At 51.4% G+C, this 25,325-nt stretch overlaps 1 protein-coding gene across 1 annotated transcript; it reads left to right on the forward strand.

The window, feature by feature from the left end:
- The first annotated feature begins 623 nt into the window (after window positions 1–623).
- Bdkrb2 (bradykinin receptor B2) lies at window positions 624–20,623 on the forward strand. Its single transcript, XM_090344789.1, has 3 exons — window positions 624–702; window positions 14,749–14,856; window positions 17,303–20,623. Exons 2-3 carry the CDS (start codon window positions 14,783–14,785, stop codon window positions 18,402–18,404), a joined length of 1,176 nt encoding a protein of 391 aa, XP_090200915.1. The 5' UTR covers window positions 624–702; window positions 14,749–14,782; the 3' UTR covers window positions 18,405–20,623.
- Window positions 20,624–25,325: the final 4,702 nt, after the last annotated feature.

Here is a 25,325-nt window from a genome sequence, read left to right on the forward strand (position 1 = left end):
TTAATATGTCTTCAGAGGAACCAGAAAAACTCATGTGGAGATAGGGGGAAAACTTGTAAATTTTTACAAACAAGTGCCCCTGCTTTGGAGGCAAGTGGAGGTTTCTAGAGGCAAACCCAGGGCACCAGAGAACAAGAAAGATGGCCCACCTCCGTCCTGTCACCCTTGAGAGGTGCACACACGCATGGGCCAGCCACCTCCACCTCACACCCACTGTTTACACCTCAAACTCACTCTCAAAACAACCACCTGGGGGAAGAATAGCAGTCCACGCGGCGAGGCACGTGTATTCACGTGACCCTTAGGGGCCGCTGTCTGGGCATCTTTTGCCAACCCCGGGCTCTCCTGGGCAGTGCTCTGCACAACAGGATATTCCTGGGAGCTCCCCAGCCTCCCACCCCGCCACAGTGCTCTCCTTCCCCTCAGGCAGGTGGCCTTCTCTGGACCTCTGCAGCCAGGGTTCCAGAAACTGACGCCAGCCAGGCTCCAGGCAGGGTCAGGGGCTGGGAGCTGGGCTGCAGGAAGCACCAGGGGGGAGGGTAATGACATCACAGCCCAGCCCTTGAAAGATGAGCTGTTCCCACTGGCGTGCCAGCTGCACTCCTCAGCCCCTCTGAGGGGTGGGGACCGCAGGCAGGCCCGCCTGCCGCCCGCGGGGAGTCAGGAGCGCAGAAGATCCAAGAACCAGCTTCCCCAGACCAGGTGGGTGCCGGGCACGGGCTGATCCAGCCACCTCGCTGCTTTTACGGGGAGGACAAGCGCTCCCAGCCTGGGGAGAACTTAGGTAGCTGGGGTCCTGTGGTGCTGGGCAGTCAGGGAAAGCTCCTCTTCCTTCTGTAGGTCTGAGAGAAAGTAGGACCTGCCTGGCTTCTCCTAGGCCGAGATGGTGTGAGCCACTTGGATACTTCTGGCATGGGTAAGGCAGGCGGGCGGATTCCAGACCCAGCTTCCCATCACACTGGTCACCCTCTGAGGCCTCTCCGAGCCCAGCCACTAATTTCTCTGCTCCCTTTTTCTCCGGGGAGCAGGGTTCAATCCCACTGCAGGTGTGTGCTGAGGTGGTGGGACTTTATTTCAGGCAAGCTTTGTGTCCCTTCTACCTTGAGACAAAGGGCAGACAGAGCACCCTGCCCTGGGTTAGGGGCTCGGCTCTGCTCACACCCAGGAGTGACATTACAGGACAAGGTGTTTATGTCAAGTCCTGTGTTGCAAAGACCTAGCAGTTCCTCTTTGTGCCTAGTGAGAAGGGGTCTCCTGCCTGCCAGGTGCCAGGCGTGCTGCTGGCGCCGTTACTCAGTTCCTCAAGGTGTGGAAGGGGTGGATTTGTGAGCCTGGATGGACCAGACCGGCCGTGGGAGACCGGCTCCTGTGAACAGGCTAGGTCACGCTCCCTGAGTCACCAGGGCCTGGGGCTCCCCAGCCCATAGGAAGAGGGTGCTCCAGAGGGGTCCAGCCTGGGCATCGTGCCCAGCCAGCCTCGCCCCTGCTGATCCCCTGAGGGGGATCAGGGTGCCATTGGTACTGTCCTCACCAGGGGCCCTGGAGAAACAGCCCCCTGTGCCCTCTGTGCTGGGGGTAGCAGGTGCAGGGTGATGGCTGGCAGAGGCTGGGGCTAGGAGCCCTGGAGCTGGGAGGAGGATTTCCTGGTTCCCCACCCCTGCCTAGGTGGAGGGACAGGCAGGAGGAGGGATTGGAGATTAAATGAATGTGAGAAAGAAGTTGCTGCCCCCACAAGGGGGACCCCAGAGCTTTGTGCCAGCTCCTGACCTGAACGTCAGGAATCAACCCTCATGCATTGCAAAAACCTCTGCAACTTATAGTTTTGAGGCCCCCCCCCCAGTACAGGTGGGGAAACTGAGTCAGGAGGGGGTAGGCTCATCGCAACCCTCTGCTCAGTGTCTAGAGAGTGCCTTACACTCTTAGGGACTCAAGCTGCGTTGTGTTTGAGCAAGAGGAGGTGCAGATGGTTGGCTGAGCCTCTGCAGTGAGGGTGAAGATTACATGAAACCAAATTGGGCAGACACAGGCTGAGGGACCCAGCGACGGGCTCACGTGGTGACTGGCTGGATAGAAATGCTTGGGGACATGGAAGGGTGATGAGGTCTATTCCTCTCTTATTTGCACAGCTTCTAGTCAAGGAAAGCCCTGAAGACTTGCCAGGGGCTCTGGATTTCAGAATGGAGCTGAGCAGAGGGCGCTGGAATTCTGAATGGAAGCAGGCCTGTGTACTGTTTGTACCGCCCCCTCTGCAGGGGGAGCTGGGCCCCATATTGACTGAAAGACCCAATGGAGTGAGTGTGGATGAAACAGTCGTCAAAGCACACAGAGTGTATCACTAATGGAAGGAGACACACCGTAGGATGCGTGCAGTCGTCTCCCTACACAATGGGTGATCCTGAAAATGGCAAACTAGGAGACAGCAAAGATGCAGTTTCCAGGAAGGAGCTGGAGAGACAGGGGGTCAGTTTGCCAAGCTCAGAGGGGTGCTGGGGCAGCGCCACTCTGCTGCGATGAATGGTAGCCATAGATTTATCCAAACCCAGAGGATGCTCAGTGCCAGGAGCAATCCCTGGTGAGACTGTGGGTGTTGGTGGCTAGCCAGCTTAGATTCACTGGTATCAAAGCTGTCATGTGGCCGGGGATCGAGCAGAGGAACGGCCAGACACTGGTGTATACACACAATGGCGATTGAGCAGAGGAGCGGCCGCGTCTGTACTGCCCCTAAAGCTGCTCTTTACAATAAAAGCCCTCAGTGCAGGCCGTCTGCATATTGCTGTAAGAATTCAAAGGGCCCCTCAAGTATTTCAGGGCCGTGAGTCACATGACCAGAGCCTACTAAAATTTGAGACCTTGAGAACATGGAGAACCAGTATTCACTCAGGGCAGGACAGCAGACCTAAGAGTGCCAGGAAACCCCCGCTTCCTACTGAACAATGGGTCTGTTTTCTATTCCTTGGAGTGGGCCCGGCTTTATTCTGTTGGTCTTCACAATCTGGAGACTCAGGGTCCCTGATCAGCCCTCTTGGAGAAATGCAAAGTTGAGATTGCACCTCCAGCAGCTCTGGTTTTCCAGGGGTTGGTGAAGCCTGGTGGGGAAGGGGGAGAGAGAGGGTAGGGGTGGAGGGGAACTCCTCTGCTGAAGGAGTATTTCCCTGACTGCCTTCAAAGTGGGGCCTGGAAGGGTCTGGAGGCTAAAATAAATAGGCTGTGTACTTAGGGTGCTCCATCTGCATCCTTACACGCAGACTTGAACACATAGGACTGCCTGGAGAGAAAAGACATGGGGAGACAGCCCGGCTGATGCCGGGGAAAGAGGTTATGGATGGCGGGGACTGGGTAGCACCAGAAAATGTCACTGTGTTCTCTTTTAGACTCTGAGAATCTCAAAGCATGTCTATCGTTTGCAAAAAAAAGAAAAAATGTAAATGTCAGAAACAGAATAAACTGGAATGGAAACAAGAGGACAAGATCTTCCAACATTTCTGGTTTCTATAATCTGGGCTTATCCTAAAGCTCTGGGTGTGGCCAGAGGACCTGAGAAGGAGCCAGTAGCAGAGAAGCAGCTAGCCAAGGGGTCAGGGTGGGCCACAAGACAAGCCCATGCTGGGCATTTATTATGTGAGGCACTGGAGGACATCCCAACACAGTCTTGGTGCACTCAGACTCAGCCTGAGAGAAATTGTTTTATATATATGTATATATATATGTGTGTATGTATATATACACATATCTATGTATATATACATCTATCTATCTATCTATCTATCTATCTATCTATCTATCTATATCTATATGGGCAGGGCACAGTGGCTCACATCTGTAATCCTAGCGAGTCAGGAGGCTGAGATCTGAGTATTGCCAGCCCAGGCACTAAAGTCTTATCTCCAATTAACCACTAGAAAACCATAAGTGGCTCTGTGGCTTAAGTGGTAGGGTGGTAGCCTTGAGCTGAAGAGCTCAGGGACACTGCCCAGGCCCAGAGTTCAAGTCCCATGCTCCCCCCCCCCCCCGCACACAAAAATGCTTGATGAAGCATTCCAGCCAAATGGGAAATTGATTATATCGCATAATTCAAGAAGGAAGATGATGTGTTACAGAAAAAAAATTATCGTGATCATTGGAACTGGTTAAAGTCATGGCCAAAGAATCCATTGGAACATGCATATGAATTTCATAAATGTAAGGATGCTTAGAAATAATATGGTAACCAAATTTCCTGTATTTCAACTAAAGTTGAAAATGGGAAAGGAAAGGACGGGACAGACAAAAAGTGTGCTGAGCCAGGCACGGCTCATGCCTGTAATCTTAGCTACTCAGGAGGCTGAGATCTGAGGATCAAGGTTCAAAGTCAGCCTGGGCACAAAAGGACCTGAGACTCTTATCTCCAGTTAACCACTAGAAAATGGGAAGTGGGGCTTGGCTCCAGGGTAGGGTGGTAGCCTTGAGCTTAAGAGCTCAGAGACAGCACCCAGGCAGAGTCCAAGCCCCATGATCAACAACAACAACAACAAAAAGTGTGGTGAAGGTTTTCATCTCACCTGGAAAAGGAGTATTTTTCTACTTTTGATGTGAAGCTGTATTTCACTCCTTTCCCTTGTAACAAAACACCTGACACAGGTTGACTTCTAAGAGTCACAGTTGAGGGTGCTGGGTGTACAAACAGCAGGGAGCAGGCTGGACCCCTCCTCTGGTCTTGTGGTAGTTGACAGCAGCAGAAATGCATGTGAGAGGAGATAAACAGGGAGGTGGGGGTAGGGGGTTGTCTTTAGGTCCCAGCCCTCCTAAGCCATGTCCCCAGTGACCTAAAGACCCTCCTCCACCAGACTCTTCCCTTTCAGAGGCCATGCTGGAGTTTGAACTCAGCTCCTCACACTTGCTGGAGAGGCCATCTACCGCCTGAGCCACACACTTTCACCCCTGGTGCTTTCGCTTCCGTTTGTTTTTAGATGGGATCTTACATTTTAACCTGGGCTTGCATTTGTACTGTGATCTTCCCATCTTTACCTCCTGGTTATCTGGGATTACAGGAATGTGTTGCTCTCCCCACACCTCTTAAATACTCCCAATACTGCCACCAAACCTGCCAGTGAGTGGATCACCCACCTCAGCCACATGCAATGCCCTGTGGATGCTGAATGCTTTCTTTGTGAGTGACAGCAGGAGAAAGCCACGCTCAGAGGAGAAAGGGCTCAGAAAGAGATACCATTCCTACAATCATGATGGGAAAATAAAATCCCTCAGACAGTGAATGCAGCCACAGATAGATGTAGAAATGAAGACCAGTCTCTGATCTGCCCCCCTTGTTTGATTGGGACACCAGATTGTGGCATGAGGCCAAGTCCTGGGCTCACAGGTGAGCTTTGCTGCTCCATGGCGGTCTCCTGATGCCCACTTTCCCCCCTCCCCCCCACCCCAAGGCACCATGTTTTCCAGTTACCAGAAGCCCAGTAGCTCCAGCTGCATGGTGCAGAATTAGTGGCTAATGGGAAAACATTAGTGCAACAGTTTGTAAACGTTTTAAACATTTCATTTTAAATGAGAAAAGTACTGTGCACTTATTTACCAGTTTTCATGTAAGCAAGGCCTTGCTTCTGAACACAAATGAATTGATGATCTGTCTTACGTAAACTAGCCGTAATTCTTTCCTGGTCTTTTTATTTTGTTTTAAATGGGGAAACCACGTGACTTATTTAAATATTTTATTTCTATAAAAAAAAACTTGGAAATTGCTACAATTCATCAAAGCAACCCCAAAGCTACTCATGAGCTCTTGCTCAAAGACAGCTACCACAGCCATAATTTGATGGACTGCCTTAAGGAACTCTGCAAAGAAACCAGGGAGTAGATACGATCTAGTGCCCAGATTTTATTCAAAACTTGACTAGGAATGTGACCTGGTGTCTTATTCTTTGGCCAGCTTTGGGACACGACATTTCGCATGCCTGCCTGCCAGTCACAGCAGTGCTCAGCCAGTTCCCTTGTCTCAGACACAGGCTGCACCCTGTGGTCTCTGAGAGGCCCCTGTAAATGGAGCATCCTCCGTGCTTGGGATTTTATTCAGAAATGTCATGCAAACAAACAAACGAAAACAAAAGGGAAGGAAAGGACAAGGCTCTCTTTGGGGATGGATGTTCTTGTGTTTGCTGTGGATACTTGGTCTTGAACTCAAGGCTTGGGTTCTGTCCCATAGCTTCTCCACTCAAGGCTGGTGTTCTATCACTTGAGCTCTGCCTCTACTTCTGGCTTTTATTTTTGTTGGTCACAGGGATGGACTAGGGCCTGCATGCTGTCCCTGAGCTCTTGCTCAAGGCTAGTGCTTTACCGCTTTGAGCCATGGTGCCACTTGCAGTTTTCTGGTGGAGCTGAGTCTCATGCACTTTACTGCCTAGGCTGGCTCTGAACTGTGATCCTCAGATTACAGCCTCCTGAGTAGCTAGGATTGTAGGTGTGAACCACCAGGGTCCAACTTTTGGTTCTTAATTTGTTTCACCCAGTTATCTCCCAAGTGCGTTTGTAGGATGCAGGTTAAGGTGCCCTTTCCTGGTGTCTGACCCTCCCCAGACGAGACATGGGAGCCACCTGCAGTCTGCAGCCTACCCATCACAATTCTGCAAACACCACAGTCACCTTGGCTCCCTTGGGTCAGGAAATCAAGGGTGAATCCCTAGAGCTAGGACATCTGGCATCTCACCAGATGCAAACTTCTATTTAAAAACCCCTCACATACGTACAGGCACTAGTTGCTCATGACTGTGACCCTAGCTACACATGAGGCTGAATAGGAGGGTCACAGCGGTCAGGTCCTACAGCGGCCTCTCAGCCCTGGGCCAGATGACCAGCCATTTGAGTGGCAGATAGGAGGGTGGAGGGTCCTGTCTCCCCACACCCCTGCAAGAAGGCAGAGTAAACAGGCAGTGGGAAGACGGGGACCCATGCGTCTCCTAACACTGGCTCCTCTGGCCTTCACGTCCTACAAATAAAACTCCAGGGAGGGAGGCTGTGAGCTAGGAGAGGCCACAGCTGAGCACAGGGGGCTCAGATCCCAGGCCTGGGAGGACAATATTGGGACAGAGAGAGGGGAAGGAAGGGATGGTGACCATGGGGATGAAGGAAGGGCCAACAGAGATTTTCAGGTCATGGGGCTCTGTCCAGAAGACTGACTACTCCCAGTCAAGATTCCCACCACTTCTGTAACCAGTCTGAAGCTATCCTGCACTGGCAACTCAAGTAAGCATTGCTCCTGCTTGAGCGTGTCTCAGGACAGGGAGCTCGCTGTTTCGTTTTCTTGGGATCTGGGGTTGCACAAAGGTTTCCAGAACCATCCATTGCAATCCCACATCTCCTGAGGAATGAGGAAATGCCCATCTGGACAGCTCCTTGAGAGGCGTAGATTCAGTGGATTGAGGCTTAAGGCCAGTCTGGGCAGAAAGTGAGACCTCTTCTCCATCAATAAGCCAAATGAAGTAGCATATGAAGCTGGCATCCCAGCTGTGTAGATGGCCAGACTTCATCCAAGGCCAGCCTGAGCAGAAACAGAAAGATTCTATCTTAAAAAAAAAATCTAAAAAAGATAGGGGAGATAATATGGTTTAGCAGTAGAGCCACTGGCTAGCAAGTGCAAGGTACTGAGTTCAAATCTCAGCACTTCCTCCCCTCCCCCTCCAAAAAAGGCCAAGAAAAGTCATTTACCAAAGGTCACAACCAGTCCCTAGGGCTTGTCCCCAAGCACTGTGCCTTCCAGACAAGAGCCAGCCAAGCTCCCAACTTCTCAGAGGCAGTGAAACTTGCGATGGATCTTCGCTGCTGCTTCAGGTCCTCATTCTTCTTCCTTCTTCCCACAGCCTTCAGCTGTCACTCAACCTCACACAGAGCCTGGTAAACACGTGCAGAAGTGGGAATGAGTGAATGAATGAATGAATGAATGAATGAAAGAAAACAACAAGAAAGCCACTGTGGCAAAGGGGCCACAGTCTGAGTCCCTTCAGGGCCAAAGGCTTGTGGCATAAAGCCCTGAGACTCCAGGTGTTAGTGTACAGGGTACAGGAAGGGATAAACTCCAGTGCGACCTGCTCAAAACCCCACTGGGCGGGGTAGAGCCACTCCCCAATTCCAAGGACAGCTTCTCTGAAGTCCAGACTTGGAATTTGTGTCTTTTTCCCCTTGTGTTGGAAACCCAGCTGGACAGGATCTGGAAAAGCAGTGGCCTGCCATGCTCTCTCACTGCCAGGTCAGGGCTGGCATCACCTCTCAGAACTCAATAACGCTTCCAAGGGCAGCTGAAAAATGGCCTTCCTGACACACCTGCCATGGCTCCCTTCCCAGCTCCAGGGCGCTGGGTGTGCTGCCTCAGGAACGCCACTCCTGTCTGGACAGGCAGCCTTCCTTTCTTCCATGGCTTTGGTTTTGCTTTGGAAAAAAATTCCTATTTCTTTCTGTTATAAGTGACTTCGATGCTTGTAACACAAAACCGGGGACATTTAGGGACCAGGAGAAGGGGGTATGCTTAATCTACCAAGGCTTGAGCTCTTCACCTGTGGGGGCCCAGTCCATTTCTGCATGGGCCAGGAGAGGGGTCTCCCTGGGGCAGCTCTGGGTTAAGACAAAGAATGGCAGGATTGGGGGTGCTGGGCTCCAGGAGAAGCTCAGCCATGCATGGGTGTGGCTGTGTCCACTGTCCAGGGAGCTCTGAGATCCTGTAAGTTGCAGGACAGCTGCTAGGCTCTAAGTTCAAGCCCCAGGACCAACACACAAAAAAATGATGAGATCCAAGCCAAGACTAGAATGATGAGCTCCATGTTCAAGATTGCTCAAGGGTCTGAGCTGGGATTCTGACCAGCTGTGGTCTTTCTCATAGGACGCTTGTGAAACTGAAGTATCAGGCCTCAGACCTAAACTCCTGGAGTCCCATGTCAGGACTAGCCACTCACCCCCACAGGCCACATAGACACAAGGCGAAGGACAGAGAAAGGAGTGCTTATCAAACACGATTTGTCAAGGAAGATGGTACATCTTCAGCCATTGTGGGGAGGTACAGACATTTGCTGGGAGTTTTATAGACAACCGGGGATGTACAGAGTCCTGCTCACTAAAGAGCCCCACTCAACTACGGCCTAGTTAGTCATTTTAGTCCTGCTTTGGGGAGGGGTTCTGCGGAAGCTGGTATTACTGGAAGCAATGGTTAGGACAAACAACTCACCATTCCAGTGGGTCAAGTAGTTGGCATGTTCTGAGGTCCTAGTGGGTGGCCTATCCTAAGGTCCTGATGGGTGGCGTGTCCTGGGTCCTGGTGGATGGCCTGTCCTGGGTCCTGGTGAATGGCCTGTCCTGGATCCAGGTGGGTGGCGTGTCCTGAGGTCCTGGGGAGTGGCGTGTCCTGAGGTCCTAGTGGGTGGCATATCCTGGGTGCTGGTGGGTGGCCTGTCCTGAGGTCCTAGTGGGTGGCCTGTCCTGAGGTCCTGGTGGATGGCCTGTCCTGGGTCCTGATAGGTGGCGTGTCCTGGGTCCTGGTGGGTGGCGTGTCCTGAGGTCCTGGTGGGTGGCCTGTCCTGAGGTCCAGGTGGGTGGCCTGTCCTGGGTCCTGGTGGGTGGCGTGTCCTGAGGTTCTGGGGGGTGGCGTGTCCTGGGTCCAGGTGGGTGGCATATCCTGGGTGCTGGTGGGTGGCCTGTCCTGAGGTCCTAGTGGGTGGCCTGTCCTGAGGTCCTGGTGGGTGGCCTGTCCTGAGGTCCAGGTGGGTGGCCTGTCCTGGGTCCTGGTGGGTGGCGTGTCCTGAGGTTCTGGGGGGTGGCGTGTCCTGGGTCCAGGTGGGTGGCATATCCTGGGTGCTGGTGGGTGGCCTGTCCTGAGGTCCTGGTGGATGGCCTGTCCTGAGGTCCTGGTGGATGGCCTGTCCTGGGTCCTGATGGGTAGCGTGTCCTGGGTCCTGATGGATGGCCTATCCTGGGTCCTGGTGGATGGCCTGTCCTGGGTGCTGGTGGGTGGCCTGTCCTGGGTCCTGGAGGGTGGCCTGTCCTAGGGTCCTGGTGGGTGGCCTGTCCTGGGCTGCTCTCTGGCCTCTTCAAGTTATTCCAGTCACCATAATGATGTTATTCACCCATGGTCAGTCCTGTCCTTCTGGAATCCCAATGTGACAACAAAGTGACTGCAAGAGATCACCATAGGGCTGAAGGCACACATATTGAGACAGGGATGACACCATTTCTTCCAGCTTTCTGTTCACTCATGGACCCAGCAGAAGCAGCTTTATGAAGTTCTTGTCTTTCTTCCTATCTATCTATCTATCTATCTATCTATCTATCTATCTATCTATCTATCTGTTTGGTGCCAGTCCTGTACACCGTGAGGGGGCCTTTTCTCACCTTCTCTCAGAATACATGAGCCAGTGGGCTGAGATTCACCAGAACCCAGGTCCACATGCACACACACACACACACACACACACCATGGCTGCTTCTCTGAGCCTGCCAGCCAAACTTGTTTCTCACCCAAGTCAAGGGACACTGGCATGATGGAATCCAAGGGCCATCTGTGGCGGAAGTCTCCCCTCCCTGCACCATCTCTGTGACACTCGGCAGCAGAGCCGGGAAGTAAGCGCCACACTGTGCGCCTGGCACCTGCCTAGGGACAGTCACTTTCCCTGTTGCACTTGCTGGCTTCCCAGCAGTTTACCACTCCTGTGGCCAGCCCAATAGCCCCTGGCCCAGAGTGTCTTCTTCACAGGAAGAAGGAGACAATGACCCCCTAGACCAGTCCATCATTTGGTCACTCTCCAGGAGGTTGGCTGCACCAAGATGCATTCCAGTGCTGGAGAAGGGATTGGACTCTGGGCTCAGACAGCCCAGGGTTTGAATCCTGGCGCTTGCCAGGACTGTGTGGTTGCCTCCATGTTCCTACCTGGGATATGGAAAGCAGGATGAGGTGTGAAGGGGTGGCGGATATGCTGTTGCCCTTTGTTCCTAACCTGCAAAATGTCTGCTGGAGAGAGGATGGGGAGAGGGAGCATCACCTGCTGCTCAGTATCATTTATTGAGCACCTGCTATATGGAGAGGGCACTGGATGGGAGAGGAAGCTGCATTGTCACAGCAAGTGTAGGAGATGCACCCTATAAAATGTGCCATAGGCAAAGAAGGAGGGGAAGTGCAGCTTGAGAGGGTGGATCAGCCAGCATTCAGCCAGAGAAACAGAGGGAAAGTAGAAGAATTGAATTCTGAGGTCTATTTCAAGGGGTTGGTTGTAAATGGCTGTGGCTAAATAGGTGCCCCCAAATCTGAGGGAGGCCCTCAGGAGGGCTGGCCTAGAGTTCTGTTTTCCATGAACAGTATTCCTTCTTCTCTGTGAAGCCTGGGGTCTGCACTAGGATTCCTTCCATAGATTGAATCAGGCCCACCCACCTGAGATCATCTCCCTTCTTGAAAGTTAGCACCGCGGAGCAATGAGGCCTGCTGCAAGTATGTGAGAAGTGGGAGGGATGGGAAGGAAGAGTGGGGAGGGTGGGAATGTCATAGTGAAATCCCCTTCACACATCTAAGGTATGCTAACAAAATCCTGCTCTTAAAAGAAATTATGGGAACACAGCATTTATAACTGTGCCACTAGCAGAATGAAGCCCTGTCTTAGAAAGTATATTTCTGGGGCCAGGAGTGTAGCCTAGTGGTAGAGGCTACCACTTGTACAAAGCCCTGGGTTCGATTCCTCAGTACTACATATACAGAAAAGGCCGGACATGGCACCGTGGCTCAAGTGGCAGAGCGCTAGCCTTGAGCAAAAAGTGTCCAAGGACAGTTCCCAGATCCTGAGTTCAAGCCCCAGGACTGGCAAAAAAAAAAAAAGAAGAAAGTATATTTCTTTTTGTTTGTTTGTTTTCTAGATCAGGTTTATTACAAAGAATAAACACAGACAAATCTGAATAATTTGGTAAGAAACATCCGACCTGTACACAGATTGTAGAAGTTAATTTCTTGTTCAAATATTCTCTACTTGAACTCAAAAATCAAGATTGGGGAATCTACCTTGAAAAATACATAGTAGCAGAATTCCAAAATAAGAGTTGCATTTAGAGAGAGCTAGCTAAGAGATTTTAATAGCTTTTGGTGTTTGTGTTTTTATGATCATCCTGGGGTTTGAACTCAGGGCCAGGGCAGTGTTCAAGGCTAGTGCTTTACCACTTGAGCCACAGCAATACTTCTGTCTTTTTGCTCGTTAATTAGAGATAAGAGACTCTCAGATTTATTTTCTCCAAACTGGCTTTAATCCTTGAGTCTCAGATCCCAGCCTCCTGATTGGGTTAAATTAAAGGTTGAGCCACTGGAGCTCAACTGTTACTGTTTTTGTTTTGTTTTTTGGTTTTTTTTTGCCAATCCTGGGGCTTTAACTCTGGGCCTGAGCACTTTCTCAGGGTCCAAGGACTTTCTCAAAGCTAGTGCTCTACCCTCAAGCCACAGCACCACTTCTGGCTTTTTCTGTGCATGTGGTTCAAGGAATTGAACCCAGGGCTTCGTGCATGCTAGGTGAGCGAGCACTCTACCATTAAGCCATGCTCCCAGCCTTTTTTTTTTTTTAAGAAAATATGTGAGGATGTTGGTGTCAGATGAAAGTTTTCACTTATCAAAATTGTACAGCCCAGTGTTGGAGAAACCAGATGCTAAATGGAACAATCTGACTGTGATGAACAGGAAAAGCCACGGAATGAAAGCAGAGGCAGACAATCTGGCCGTGGTGAATAGGAAAAGCTACAGAATGAAGCAGGGACGGGCAAGCGGCCTCATCCTTCTTTGCAGAAGCAGAGCACAGGAGGCGAGACGCACTCTGCTCCCCCAGGCTCCACCTGCAGGTTCCTTCCTAAGCATTTCCAAAATATTCCAAGCCCATAAAATATCCAAATGCTAATAAGGCCCACACGCATATGCCTAGAATTGGGTCCAGTTTTCTGATTTGGCCTCTTCAGGAGTTTTGAGAATAGAGGTTGAGTTCCCAGATTGAATCCCTGGATCCCTGTCTGCCGCCCCCACTCCTCCCAGGCAGCTGTGGCTTTCTCTTGTAGGAAAAGGGGCTTCTTGTGCTCAGGCTGCACCCTGGTGCTGGGACCCTCATGGTTTATGATGGGACAACCCCCCCAACTCCCCCCGCCCCACCTCCGGATTGCACAGCTGGAGGTTTATCTTAGTGATGAACTATAAACAGCAACCTCACCCACACTTTGGAAGAAGACATTTATCCTGGGACACATCAAGGAAAGGGATTAGGGAGCCCTTAGCCAGCTGCCTGGGTGGTTCAGGGGATTTAACTGAAGGAGATGGGATTAGCTGGGTACCCATAGCTCCTGTTTATAATCCTAGCTACTCAGAAGGCTGAGATCCCAGTAGCTCTGGGCAGAAAAGTCCTCAAGATGCCATCTCCAAACAGCAAAAGGCAGGGCTGGAAGCAGGGCTGGAAGCAGGGCTGGAAGCAGGGCTCAAGTATTGGGGGTGTACTAGCTGTGAGCAAACAAGTTAAGAAAGTTTGAAGCTCTGAGTTAGTCCAATACCAGCAAAAAAAGAAAATGGAAGGAAGGAAGGAAGGAAGGAAGGAAGGAAGGAAGGAAGGAAGGAAAGAAAGAAGTAAGTTTAGACATGGGCAAGCCAGTACATGCATCTCACCCCTGCTACAAATGTGTGCACACATACGCGTGGCTGACAAGCCAGCAGGGCAGGGCAGATCTACAGCTGTCCCCATGCACACATGCAAACATCACACTTCCCACCCGCTAGCAGGAGTACCAGGTCTCAGAGGATTCTGCTGATCGTGAGGTCTGGACAGGAAAAGGGGACTTTACCACCTTCACGCCAGATCTCAGCAAGCGGGCTAGACAAGCTCCTCTCATCCTCACCCCTCAGTTCCTGGCGGCAGGTGCCAGCCTCTGTGGACACCCAGCACCATAAGGGATGGAGAAAGCTTCTTGGTCTGTCTCCCCAGATGCCTAGAGTCCTGGGACCCTATGTCTCAGCCCTCCAGTCTAGACCCCACCCCGAAGCCCCAGATCACTCTGAGGCCTCAGAGGAACCTCGCACTCCAGTTTGCAGTCTGCACACCCTCCCTTCCATTCCAAAGGTTTTATTCTCCAAGCCTCTTGGCTCTCATTCTGTGGACTAACAGAGAACTCCTGCTAGCTGGTCTTCCTGCTTCTAGTCCCAACCACCTCTTCAACAGCCAGCAGGGCCTAACAATGTTTACAAGCTTTTCCCTGCCTCTGGGCCTTTGTACCTTCTCCTTCTTGTCCTTTCTCTATGCTAACCCTGCCTGTGCTCAGTTCTTGTCATCTGTACCTGCTCACGCTTGCAGGCTGGTTTACTTTCATTTGCTATAATAAAATACTTGAGGCTAGATACCAAGATAGAGAAGAGGTTTACTTGGCTCATAGTCCAGACAGCAGGAGTGAGCTAGTCCCTGATAATCTCACTTCCTGTGCTATGTCCTCCTCTAGAAAGTCCCTCCAACTTCCACGTGACACCCCTGCAGGATATCCTCAACCATGTCACTATCAGAAGTGTGCTAGTGCTGGGTTTGGTTGGTGACACAGCATGGCATTGGCTTCTGTATTGGTTCTCAGAGTGCAGGCCCCACCTCTCCACCCTCCAGCCTGGCAGCCAGCGAGCCAAACACATTGTGCTCAGTGGACTTCCTGGCTCCTTTCCCATCCCTTCCTCCTGGGGGACTCTGATCCACTGCATTCCCTGGCCCCAGCTAACCATCTCCTCCCCTTTGTCCTGCACAGGTCGAGCCTCGCTCCTTTCCCACCTTGCGGCCAAATGCTGTCTAACTGGAAGAGATCCATGTTCCTGTCCCTCCACGGGGGTCCTGTGCCCACCACGGCCTCTTTCAGGTGTGTCTCGGGCACTGTCTAGACCGGGTGCAGAGGTCCCAGGACAGCCACACCCTCACCTCACGCACCAGACCACAGAGAAGACAAACTCCAGTCCCTGAAGGCAACTTGGGGACAGAGAGGAAGTGGGCTGTTCGGTGTGGCTGGGGAAGGGGACAGCAGGGGCACTGTCCTGAGGGTCACACGTGAGCTAATGAAAGCAAGAGACTCACACCTGAGCCAGGCATGCCAGAGCATGCCCGACATCCCAGCCAAGAGGGAGATAAAGGCAGAAGAACCACCATTTGGTGCCAGTCCTGGCAAAAGCTCGAGACCCTACCTGGAAAAACTAAAAAAGCAAAAGGTCTACCATGTGGCTCACATGCTAGAGTATTGGTCTGGTGGGGGAGAGGCCTGAATTCAGAAAGAGAGAGAGAGACAGAGACAGAGACAGACACCTTGACATTAGCACCCGACCAAACATATCCAAGGCACAGCTGATGTGTGCTAGGAGACCAGTGTGAAGCTGAGACCTGGGCTGCGGACCCCAGTGGAGGCAGAGGAAGGAGCTCAGTCCTGAGAGAGCCGTGCTGGCAGGTTAGGGAGCAGCCTGGCCTGGTGTTACCATCCAGTGCCAATGCGGCCTACCAGCTGCCATATCAGCCAGGGCCATGGGCTCCAGAGACCCCAGTTCTCTCATACACCAGGCTGCTGTGCCTCCCTGGGGCTTCCCCATGATAAGCATCCCACTTTTCAGGCTCTGCCAGAGCAGCGGCTTCTGCAGGCTGTGCCTGTCCCCCTCCTGGTCCTTCAAGACACAGCCCCACAGCCACTGTCACCAGCCTCCTTCCCCCTGTTCTGATTTCATCACACACCAAGCCACAGCTTCCAGGAGCAAGGTGGGAACAGTGAGGTTCCACTCCAGACTTCTGACCCTGGGGAGCCCTTATGCCACAGTGCCCCCCGAAACCTCTCCAAAATAACAGCTTTGCTCCATGAGTGAGTCAGGCTCCTGACTGGCTCCAGCATGGACAGGGACTTTCCCTGGGAAGTCCCAGGAGCCTCCCCTGGGATTTGATGCTCTCCTCCTCCTCCTCTTCCTCCTCCTCCTCCTGCTGCTGCTGCTGCTGCTGTACAATAGGTCTCCCAGGAAGGGCCTCTGCCTTGGGCCTCTGCCCCCACCACAGGGCACCTTCACACTCACTCCTTGATTTGAACCCTAAAGCAAAAGTGAATCAGGAGGAGAACAATATATTCAATATATTATGCCAAAGAAACCAGAGTGGAAGATCAGAGAGGTCAAGGCCACACAGCTAGGATGGGAATCTAGGGCTGGCTATTCAAGCCCCATGTCTCTTTGCTGGAGATAGAGACAAATTGCACCTTCTTGGAAACCATTTTCAGAAAGAAGCTTATCCTCAATCTGTGAATATTGCCTAAGAGTGAAAGGGAGTCCAGGAACAAATGATGAGGTCACCAGTGCAAAAGCAAGAACCAGACAGGCGCCGGTGGCTCATGCCTTTAATCTTAGCTACTCAAGGAACAAGAAGCAAGACTGGGAGAAAAGTCATGAGCCTATGACAATTAATCACCAAAAAGCCTGAATTGGAGCTGTGGCTCAAATGGTAGAGCATCAGCCTTCAGTGAAAAAGCTAAAGGAGAAGCCATGAGTTCATGTTCCAGTACTAGGGGGTGGGGAGTGGGTAACAAGAACCTACAAATGGTGCTGAAGTCTGACCATGTCTAAGGGGTGGACAAACATAATGACAAGCCTAATTAATCCGAGGCCGCAGCGGCAGAGCTTTGCACACACTGTCTTGGCTCTCCCCCACAATCCTAACAAGTAAATTTCGCGATTGGCATTTTACTGGTTAAGTGACTGAGGCGCAGAGAGGTTAGGTTAGCATCTCTGAAGCTGCTCAGCTATTAAATGAGGGAGCGAGGATTTGAGCCAGGAGGAATGCCTTTCCTTTCTAGCACGCATCCTGAGATGCCTCAGTTGCTTTGCTCATGAAGGGGTGGGACTAAGACTCTGCCCTTTACCAGAAGAGCCGGGCTGGCCGGGGAGACAGGGCGTGGGCAGATGGGCTGTGGTCGGGATTCCAGGCTGGCATCTCCCTGTTTGGCATGACATGGCTTTGCGAGGCTGAAGGCTGGCCTACACGCTGGTCTGAAGAGCATCCCAGGGGCCTTCAAGGGGCAGCAGGTGGGTCACCCCTGAGGCCCAAGGGAAGTGGAAGATAAAGCCGTAGAGTCCAGTGTCTGCCAGCTGAGGCAGCCACAGGGCCCCAAGTCTGGCCTACCTCCTGCCACCCTTGGTGAGTGAGGCTCTCTCTCTCTGTCTCTGTCTCTGTCTCTGTCTGTCGCTGTCTCTCTCTGTCTCTGTCTCTGTCTCTCTCTCCCCCTCTCCCTCCCTCCCCCCCTCCCCCCGTGTTCTGGGGCCTAACAGCCTCTTTTCCACTTCCAGCTCCGAAATGTTCAACACGACGCCCGGAGTCCTCTTAACAGCCCTCAACGGGACCCTTTCCCAGGATGACAACTGTTCCGACACGCAGTCTTTCGAATGGATCAACGCCATCCAGTCCCCCTTCCTCTGGGTCCTCTTCCTGCTGGCCACCCTCGAGAACATTTTTGTCCTCAGCGTCTTCTGCCTGCACAAGAGCAGCTGCACGGTGGCGGAGGTCTACCTGGGGAACCTGGCGGCCGCTGACCTCCTCTTAGCCTGCGGGCTGCCCTTCTGGGCCATCACCATCGCCCACAACTTCGACTGGCTCTTCGGGGAGGTCCTGTGCCGCGTGGTGAACGCCATGACCTCCATGAACCTGTTCAGCAGCATCTACTTCCTGATGCTGGTAAGCATCGACCGGTACCTGGCCCTGGTGAAAACCATGTCCGCCGGCCGCATGCGCAGGGTCCGCTGGGCCAAACTGTCCAGCCTGGCCATCTGGGGGTGCGCGCTTCTCCTCAGCTCCCCCACGCTGGTCTTCCGCACCATGGAGCAGTACAACATGGAGGGTCACAACGTCACCGTCTGCCTCATCAAGTACCCGTCCTCCAGCTGGCCGCTGTTCACCAATGCCCTCCTGAACCTGGTGGGCTTCCTGCTTCCCCTCGGCGTCATCACGTTCTGCACGGCTCGGATCATGCACGTGCTGCGGAACAACCAGATGCAGAAGTTCAAGGAGATCCAGACGGAGAGGAAGGCCACCCTGCTGGTGCTGGCCGTGCTGGTGCTGTTCGTGCTGTGCTGGCTGCCCTTTCAGGTCAGCACCTTCCTGGACACGCTGCTGCAACTCCGGGTCCTCACGGGCTGCCGGAGCGAGCACATCCTCGACATCACCACCCAGGTCAGCTCCTTCATGGCCTACAGCAACAGCTGCCTCAACCCACTGGTGTACGTGATCGTGGGCAAGCGCTTCCGCAAGAAGTCCTGGGAGGTGTACTGCAGGAAAGGAGGCCGTGGGGCAGAGCCCACGCACACTGAGAACTCGCTGGGCACCATGCGGACCTCCGTCTCTGTGGAGCGCCACATCCACAAACTGCAGAACTGGACAGGGAGCAGCCAGTGAGCCGCCGCCATGGGGACAACGGGTTACAGACACTGGGGGCCCAGGAAGGAGCCTTAGGCATCCCCCTGCCAACCCCGGGTAACAAATCACAGCAAGGTCATTCCCGCCCTGCCCTACTGTGTGTGCCTGCTGGCAGGGCGCAATCCCCTGGCACACTGACCTGGGTTCCAGAAACCCAACAGTGTTATTCTTACTGCCTCTTAGGTAGGCCTGATCCTTCCCAGAAGTGGAGGGGTCAGGGGCCTGGATGGGGGGATAGCTTCCCTCTCACTCCCTCCTGACCACAGAGAGACAGCTCAGACCTCCAGGAGAAATGCCCACCAGCTTCCGTGTCCTCACCAATGGACAAGCCTGTTGTGCAAAAGCAGAATCCAGTAAGCATTTAGTGAGGATCTGCTGCATTCACAGCACCCAACTTTGTGGGAATAGGGAAGCAAGAGACAACGCAATGTCTTTATTAAAGGAACCTATAAACTCAGAGCGGGGTGTCTGAGCACAAGCAGGCAGCAGGCACCTGTTTTTATATGACTTGATTGGGAGAAAGTTGTGGATGGAGCAGAAAGCTGAGAGGTGAGATTTTTCCCTCAGCCAATCATCAAACACTCAATGGCTTTGTCCTGCCTCCGTTTCCTCTTCTACCACCAGAGGCTACTTGAGGATTCATAGAGATAGCAGGCATCGAAGTACTTTGAAAAGCCAAAGGTGCTATGTGAAGTGTGTGGTATCATTATATGCCCTGCCCAGGGACACATTTATCAGAAAGTTTAGCGACCGCTCCATGGAGAAGCTGTACGAGAAGCTGGGGGTACAGTACAGTGCCTACCAGCAGGTGTGCAGGCCTGATCACTCAAGAGCGTTAGGGGCGACCACCCCTTCAGGGCTTAGTGTGTGATGGGACAGGGAAAGAGAGATGTGCAACCAGACTCACCCAAGTTAGTAGCTGTCCTGAGGGGTCCAAGTAGCTTCCCTAGGTTTGCAACTAGGGTGCTAATGAATGGGTTATTCAGGGGTGACCCAGAGAAACAGCAGTGGGGGCCACCGAAGAGCAACAGACCAGCGAAAGGGCTTGAAGGTCAGCTATCCCAAAGCATTACTTCTGGGACCAACCTCCCTGCATAGTAGGCTGTGCAGTAAGACCATAGCCCAGGGCATTCAACATGAGGTTCAGGTGACCTTGAGGAAGCGTTCTAAGATCAACTTCCCATCCACTGAACTGGCGGGAGGCTGAACAGATTCTAGAGAGTACCTGGCCAGTGCAGCTTCTCCATCTATGGATTCCCATTAAAGCAAGTGCAGGGACCTGCTGGGGGCTCTGCCTCAGTAGGCAGTCTGGGTGGTCTCATGTGCCAGGGAAGGACACCAAGCCAGCACCCTCAGCCAGAGCCCTGCCTCATACCTCAGTTCTTAGGAAAGAGTTTATTTTGCTCTTTGTAAACACACCCTCTTGTGGCCAGCACCGACCCAAGTCCTAGGGGAGAATGAGAAGAACAGACTTCAAGGTCAAACCACGTAGGTCCAAGGCCTAAGAGGTCAGTAGCCAAGAGCATAGGAGAAAAAGGAAGTGGATGAATGACAGCAGGCTCTGTGGTGAGGCTGGAGCCTGAGATGACTGGACTTGCAGACAGCACATAACTCTTCAGCTGACCTTGAATTTCATGACAAAAAAACCACCTTTGGACCTTCCTCCTCCACTTGCCTCCTCCTCTCTTCTCCAGTAAACACAAACAGATACCCTAAGAAATCCAAGCAGACAACACCAGGAGCGGGTATTAGAATTCAATATTACAGTGGATCCAACTGTACACATCCTGTGAAGTGAACAGCAGGAACTGCCCCTGGCTGCTTGACCGGATCCTCAGTCCAGCATGTGGTGGTCTGTGTGTCCTAGACTTCAGCTGGCCACAGCCTGGACTCCTCAGGGATGGTCTGAGGCACGCCTGGGTCTGCGGGAGGGAACCCCGAAAGCCTCAACTTGGTCCTGATGAAGAAGGGTGTTCAATGAGTTTACCCAAAGAATGTCACACGGTACAGAGAAAGCAGCTCACATCCAAAGAAAACAGAGGCAAGCTGCATACCGGCATCCTTCTCTATGGCTTAATAAATGAATGAGTTTCACAGAACTAGTTCACTTGGCAAAATTCTTGAATCCTCTGAACTTTGTTGCTGGGGCCACTTCCATGGGCAACTGAAATCCTGGAGGGTAAGGAATCCCCTCATTCCCTCTGGCTTCTGTCATAGAGGCCAGTGGTCCAAGTTTTCTCCATTATGAATCCCCACCATGCATGTTGATTAACATGCATGGTGCTAGTGGTTCACGCCTATAATCCTAGCTACTCAGGATGCTGAGATCCGAGGACTGCAGTTCAAAGCCAGCCCAGGCAGGAAGTCCATAAGATTCTTATCTTCCATAAACTATTCAGAAAATGCCAGAAGTGGTACTATTGGTTCAAGTGGCAGAGCACTAGCTTTGAGCATAAAGTGACAGCATCCGGGCTCCTGGAGTCCAAGTCCAAGAACTAGCAAAAAATTAAAATTGAATGTACAGTGTACCTTCTAAAAATATACTCAAGAATTTTTCAGGAAATACATGGAGTTCAGTATTTGTCCTAGCCTACTTTCTCCACAGATGATTCAGCACCAATCTCCTATCAGACGCTTGCCAGGTCCACAGTGGTGGCAGTGATCTAGCTGTTTATTCAGACAATGGGAGTGTTTGCCATTTGGCCTTTCCTACATGTCAGGAATACCTTCTTCAACACCCAGATTAAAGTCCTCTGCTTATTACCTCCTGTGGCGGGGAACTCGGCCCATTCCATGTAGGTGCTACGTCACTGTCCACGTTTCATTCATTGGCTCCTTAGTTGAATAAAACTAGGAGTGTGGCCTAGTGGTAGAGTGCTTGCCTTGCATGCACAAAGACCCGGGTTCGATTCCTTTGTACCACATATATAGAAAAAAAGCCAGAAGTGGTGCTGTGGCTCATGTGGTAGAGCTCTAGCCTTGAGAAAGTCCAAGGACAGTGCTCAGGCCCTGAGCTCAAGCCCAGGACTGGCAAAAAAAAAAAAAACAAAAAACTTGCATCCTGTCTTCAGCCACACATCCCAGCCATGCCAGAAACCTGGGACTCTGTTCACTGTATCGTCTTTTCATTCACCTATGCAGTGGATCTCTTTTCAGCTCTGCCCCTTAAATGTTCCAGATCCATCTCTTAAAAGTTTCTCCATCTCCAGTGCAATGTCAGCCACCACTGTCCCCAAAGTATTATTCTCCATTCTGCAGCGGAAGGTGTTTTCAAGATCACAAATGTGGGCTAGGCTGGAGTTTAGTGGTAGAGCACTTGGCTAACATATGTAAGGCTCTCAGATTGATTCCCCAATACCACATACACACAGAGAGTCTGTAAACAAAAAACAAAACAACAACAACAAAAAACAAGTGCTCAGGAGCTCAGATTATGTTTGTGGTTTGGGGGCTGAGGTTGTGCCCAGTTCAAAGAGGTTTGTCAGATGTTTCACCCTGTATGGGACATGGCATGGCTTCATCCTCAGCTGCCTGCTAGGCAGGACTCTGTGCAATCTCCATGTCCCTGGGTGGAAACTGAGGCCATCAAGGACTGGACCTTGCATTCTTGGAGAGGTAGCTGGGTAGCTCCATCTGCTCTGGGGTGACTGTCAGTGACATGACAAAGGACACAAACTGTCACAGCGGGGGCCTCAAGTGCCTCCAGCATGAAGTGCCTTCAAGCTAGGGCTGGGCTCTTTCCAATGCAGTCCATAAACTATGCATTGCCTCAGTCTGGCAGAAGCACATCTGAACAATTTTTCCCCTTACAATCTGCCATAGCCATTCAGCTAGACCCATTATGAATCCTTCCGTAGTCTGATCTCTCTCTCTCTCCATATATATATATCTATCCTCTGACACCTGCGCACTCAGTACTCAGTAGTGGCTGAGGGCACATCCTGTCCTCTCACCCATACATCACTGGGCTAGCCCTTAACTGTCTTCTCAGGGAGACCAGATGGAGATCACACAAATAATGCCAACAGTAAGTGCTGGGCAAGGAGACATCTCCCGGGGATCCTTCCCTGCCAACTCCCATCTGAGCTCCCACGGGTGGGATGGAGGGGGACCTGGACGCTGGTGGGTGAGGCCCCAGCTGTATCGCCAAGCAGTAGGAATGCTGTTTCCCTGGTAAAAGAACGTTACAAGGCCCTTGCCCGAGGCCACATGACTTATACTGTTCCTCTGGAGGCATCTCCTGATGGCAAGCCTCAAACTTTACCTCCAAGCCATCATTCTGTGAGCATTTGTTTTTCCGCTCCCACAGCTACAGAACAAAACAGCAGGGAATATGGTTGTTTTTCTTTGTTTTTGGTGGTTAAGGTGGTTTCATCAAGTAACCCAGGTTGGCCTTGATCTAGCAGTTGTCTTGATTCAGTCACAAAGTGCCAGGATTATAAGTATGTGCCACCACACCTAGCTATGGTGGAAAATTAAAAAAAAAATGCAGCAGGTCCCAGCCGAGGCCTTAGTAATAGAAAACAGAAATGTAAAGGAGGGCGGACGGTGGACAAAAGGGCTCCCTTTCCCTAACCTAGACTCCAGCCCCGAGCTCTGGCCTAGCCTGGCTCCTGGCAGGGAAGCAGGAGGCAGCCCAGAGCTCTGTTTTAGAAACTGAAGGCAGTGAGTTAGGAGTGATGGAGGGCAGGATCTTGCTGCCTAACTCTCAGACCAAGCCGGGGATTTCTTATTTTCTGAAATGTTAGGTCTTGAGTGGCTCAGCTGTGTACATGCATCATACATCAAGGCAGGACCAGAGCTGCCAGAGAGATTAGGAAAACGCATCTGACCTTACTCAGCTCTGAGCAGAGCATGAGTCAAACTTTCACTGAGCTCCCTGTTTATACAGTGGGGTCCATGCTGCTAGCTTCTTGGTGATGTATCTCTTCATGACCAAAATTCAAAAGATGACTTTCAAGCGGGCTCTCAGAAGTTGCTGCACAATTCCCGAAAGCTACCTATGAATGGGGCGAAGCCATGGGTCACACTGATGCTGAAGCACAGGGGGTGAGCAGGGGCAGGTGATACTGAATTGAGTTTTTCGGACCTGTTTGGCAACTTTTGGTTCTTGGGCAGAATCACCGCCTCCCAGATGTTACCCAAGGAAAGCGGGAGATGGTTGAGTCATTTCTTCCCCTTCCAAGTGCAAAACGAAAGGAGACGGGTATCCTTGCCAGACCCCGTCTTGAGAGCCTCACTTTTTTGAGGCATTCCCCTGTAACGTCACAGGAGAGGAAGGGAGTTCATTTAAGGCTGTCACGGGTCCTCAGAGCTGCCCTGAGCAGAAGCCTCCCGTGGCCGCTCTTGACATCAGACACACGGCCGAAGCTGGGAAAGCTCTTGTTTTCTGAGTAAGTGATCAACTGGTTTGTTTTGTTTTTTCTCATGAATGAAAAGATAGTGTCTCTTAGAAAACAAATAGAAAACTTTTTGTTTGTTTTTTGCCAGTCATGGGGACTGAACTCAGGGCCTGGGCACTGTCCTTGGACTTTCTCTAGGCTAGAGCTCTACCACTTGAGCCACAGCACCACTTTCAGCTTTTTTTTTTCTATGTATGTGGTACCAAGGAATTGAACCCGGATCTTTGTGCATGCTAGGCAAGCACTCTTACCACTAGGCCAAATTCCCGGCCCCAGAAAGCTTTTTTTAATGCCTGTATTTAGTGGAATACACACACACACACTCTCTCTCTCTCTCTCTCTCTCTCTCTCTCTCTCTCTCTCTCTCTCTCTCTCTCTCTCTCTCTCTCTCTGTCTCTCTTTCTCTCTCTAAATTTTTCACAAAAGTTTTCTAAATCAGTCTAAGAGACTTATAGTCATGTCTCACTTGGAGGTAGGTTGATGGGTTTTTCAGGGCAAGAGGAGATTGCTGGGAACAGCTCAGGGAGATTTCTAGAAGCTCTTCATGTCACAGGGAAAGGAAATTTGTCAGAGCTGAATTACAACCATCGAGGCTTACATGGTGTCTGATCCACTACAATTCCCAAATTCTGATTTGCAACAAATCAGAGCAGTCTCTCCAGAACATTGTGTAAGATTTCATAACTGGCTGGGAATATGGCTTGGTGGTAGAGTGCTTGCCTGGCATGCATAAAGACTGGGGTTCGATTCCTCAGTGCCACATAAACAGAAAAGGCCAGAAGTGGAGCTTTGGCTCAAGTGGTAGTGCACTAGCCTTGAGCAAATGTAGCTCAGAGACAGTGCCAAAGCCCAGAGTTCAAGACCCAGGACTGAACAAAAAAGAAAAAAAAAGATTTCATAACTGTTCTGGTCATTAGGCAACCATGCTAATATTCTTATTATCTATATCTGTATGTCAAATGCCTTTCTGATATCTTTTTTTTTTTTGCCAGTCCAGGGCTGTTCAGGGCCTGAGCACTGTCCTTGGGCTTTCTCAAGACTAGAGCTCTACAACTTGAGCCACAGCACCACTTCTGGCTTTTTTCTATGTATGTAGTTCTGAGGAATCGAACCTGGGATTTCGTGCATGCTAGGCAAGCATCTTCTACCACTAGGCTAAATTCCCAGCCCCTCTGATATCTTTGTGATTGAACTTAATTTGAAGAGGGTTATTTTGTTGAGGGAAAATTACATTCAGTCCCAAGTAGCACATGGATATGGTTAAAATGTATGAAAATCAGAGAATATCATGTACAAATCACCAAATTTTAACCTTTAGAAAGATGACGCTTGATGTCTTCTCTTAGTTTTCAGAGGATCAAACACTACTACTACTATCAATAAACCAGATACCTGTGGTTCACAGCAATAATCCTACCAACTCAGGAGACTGAGATCCAGAGGACTGTGAGTTGAAGCCAGCCTGGGCAGAAAAGTCTAGTTAACCAACAGAAAGCCA

Source organism: Megascapheus bottae, chromosome 14 (genome assembly GCF_031878675.1).
Source record: "Megascapheus bottae isolate mThoBot1 chromosome 14, mThoBot2.hap1, whole genome shotgun sequence".
Lineage (NCBI taxonomy): Eukaryota > Metazoa > Chordata > Mammalia > Rodentia > Geomyidae > Megascapheus > Megascapheus bottae.

Bases quoted from the DNA above. Each gene is read 5' to 3' on its own strand.
- Bdkrb2 (XM_090344789.1), top strand. From the start codon at position 14,783: ATGCTGTCTAACTGGAAGAGATCCATGTTCCTGTCCCTCCACGGGGGT. The intron at 14,857-17,302 runs GTGTGTCTCGGG...TTCCACTTCCAG, and splicing joins CCCACCACGGCCTCTTTCAG to CTCCGAAATGTTCAACACGA.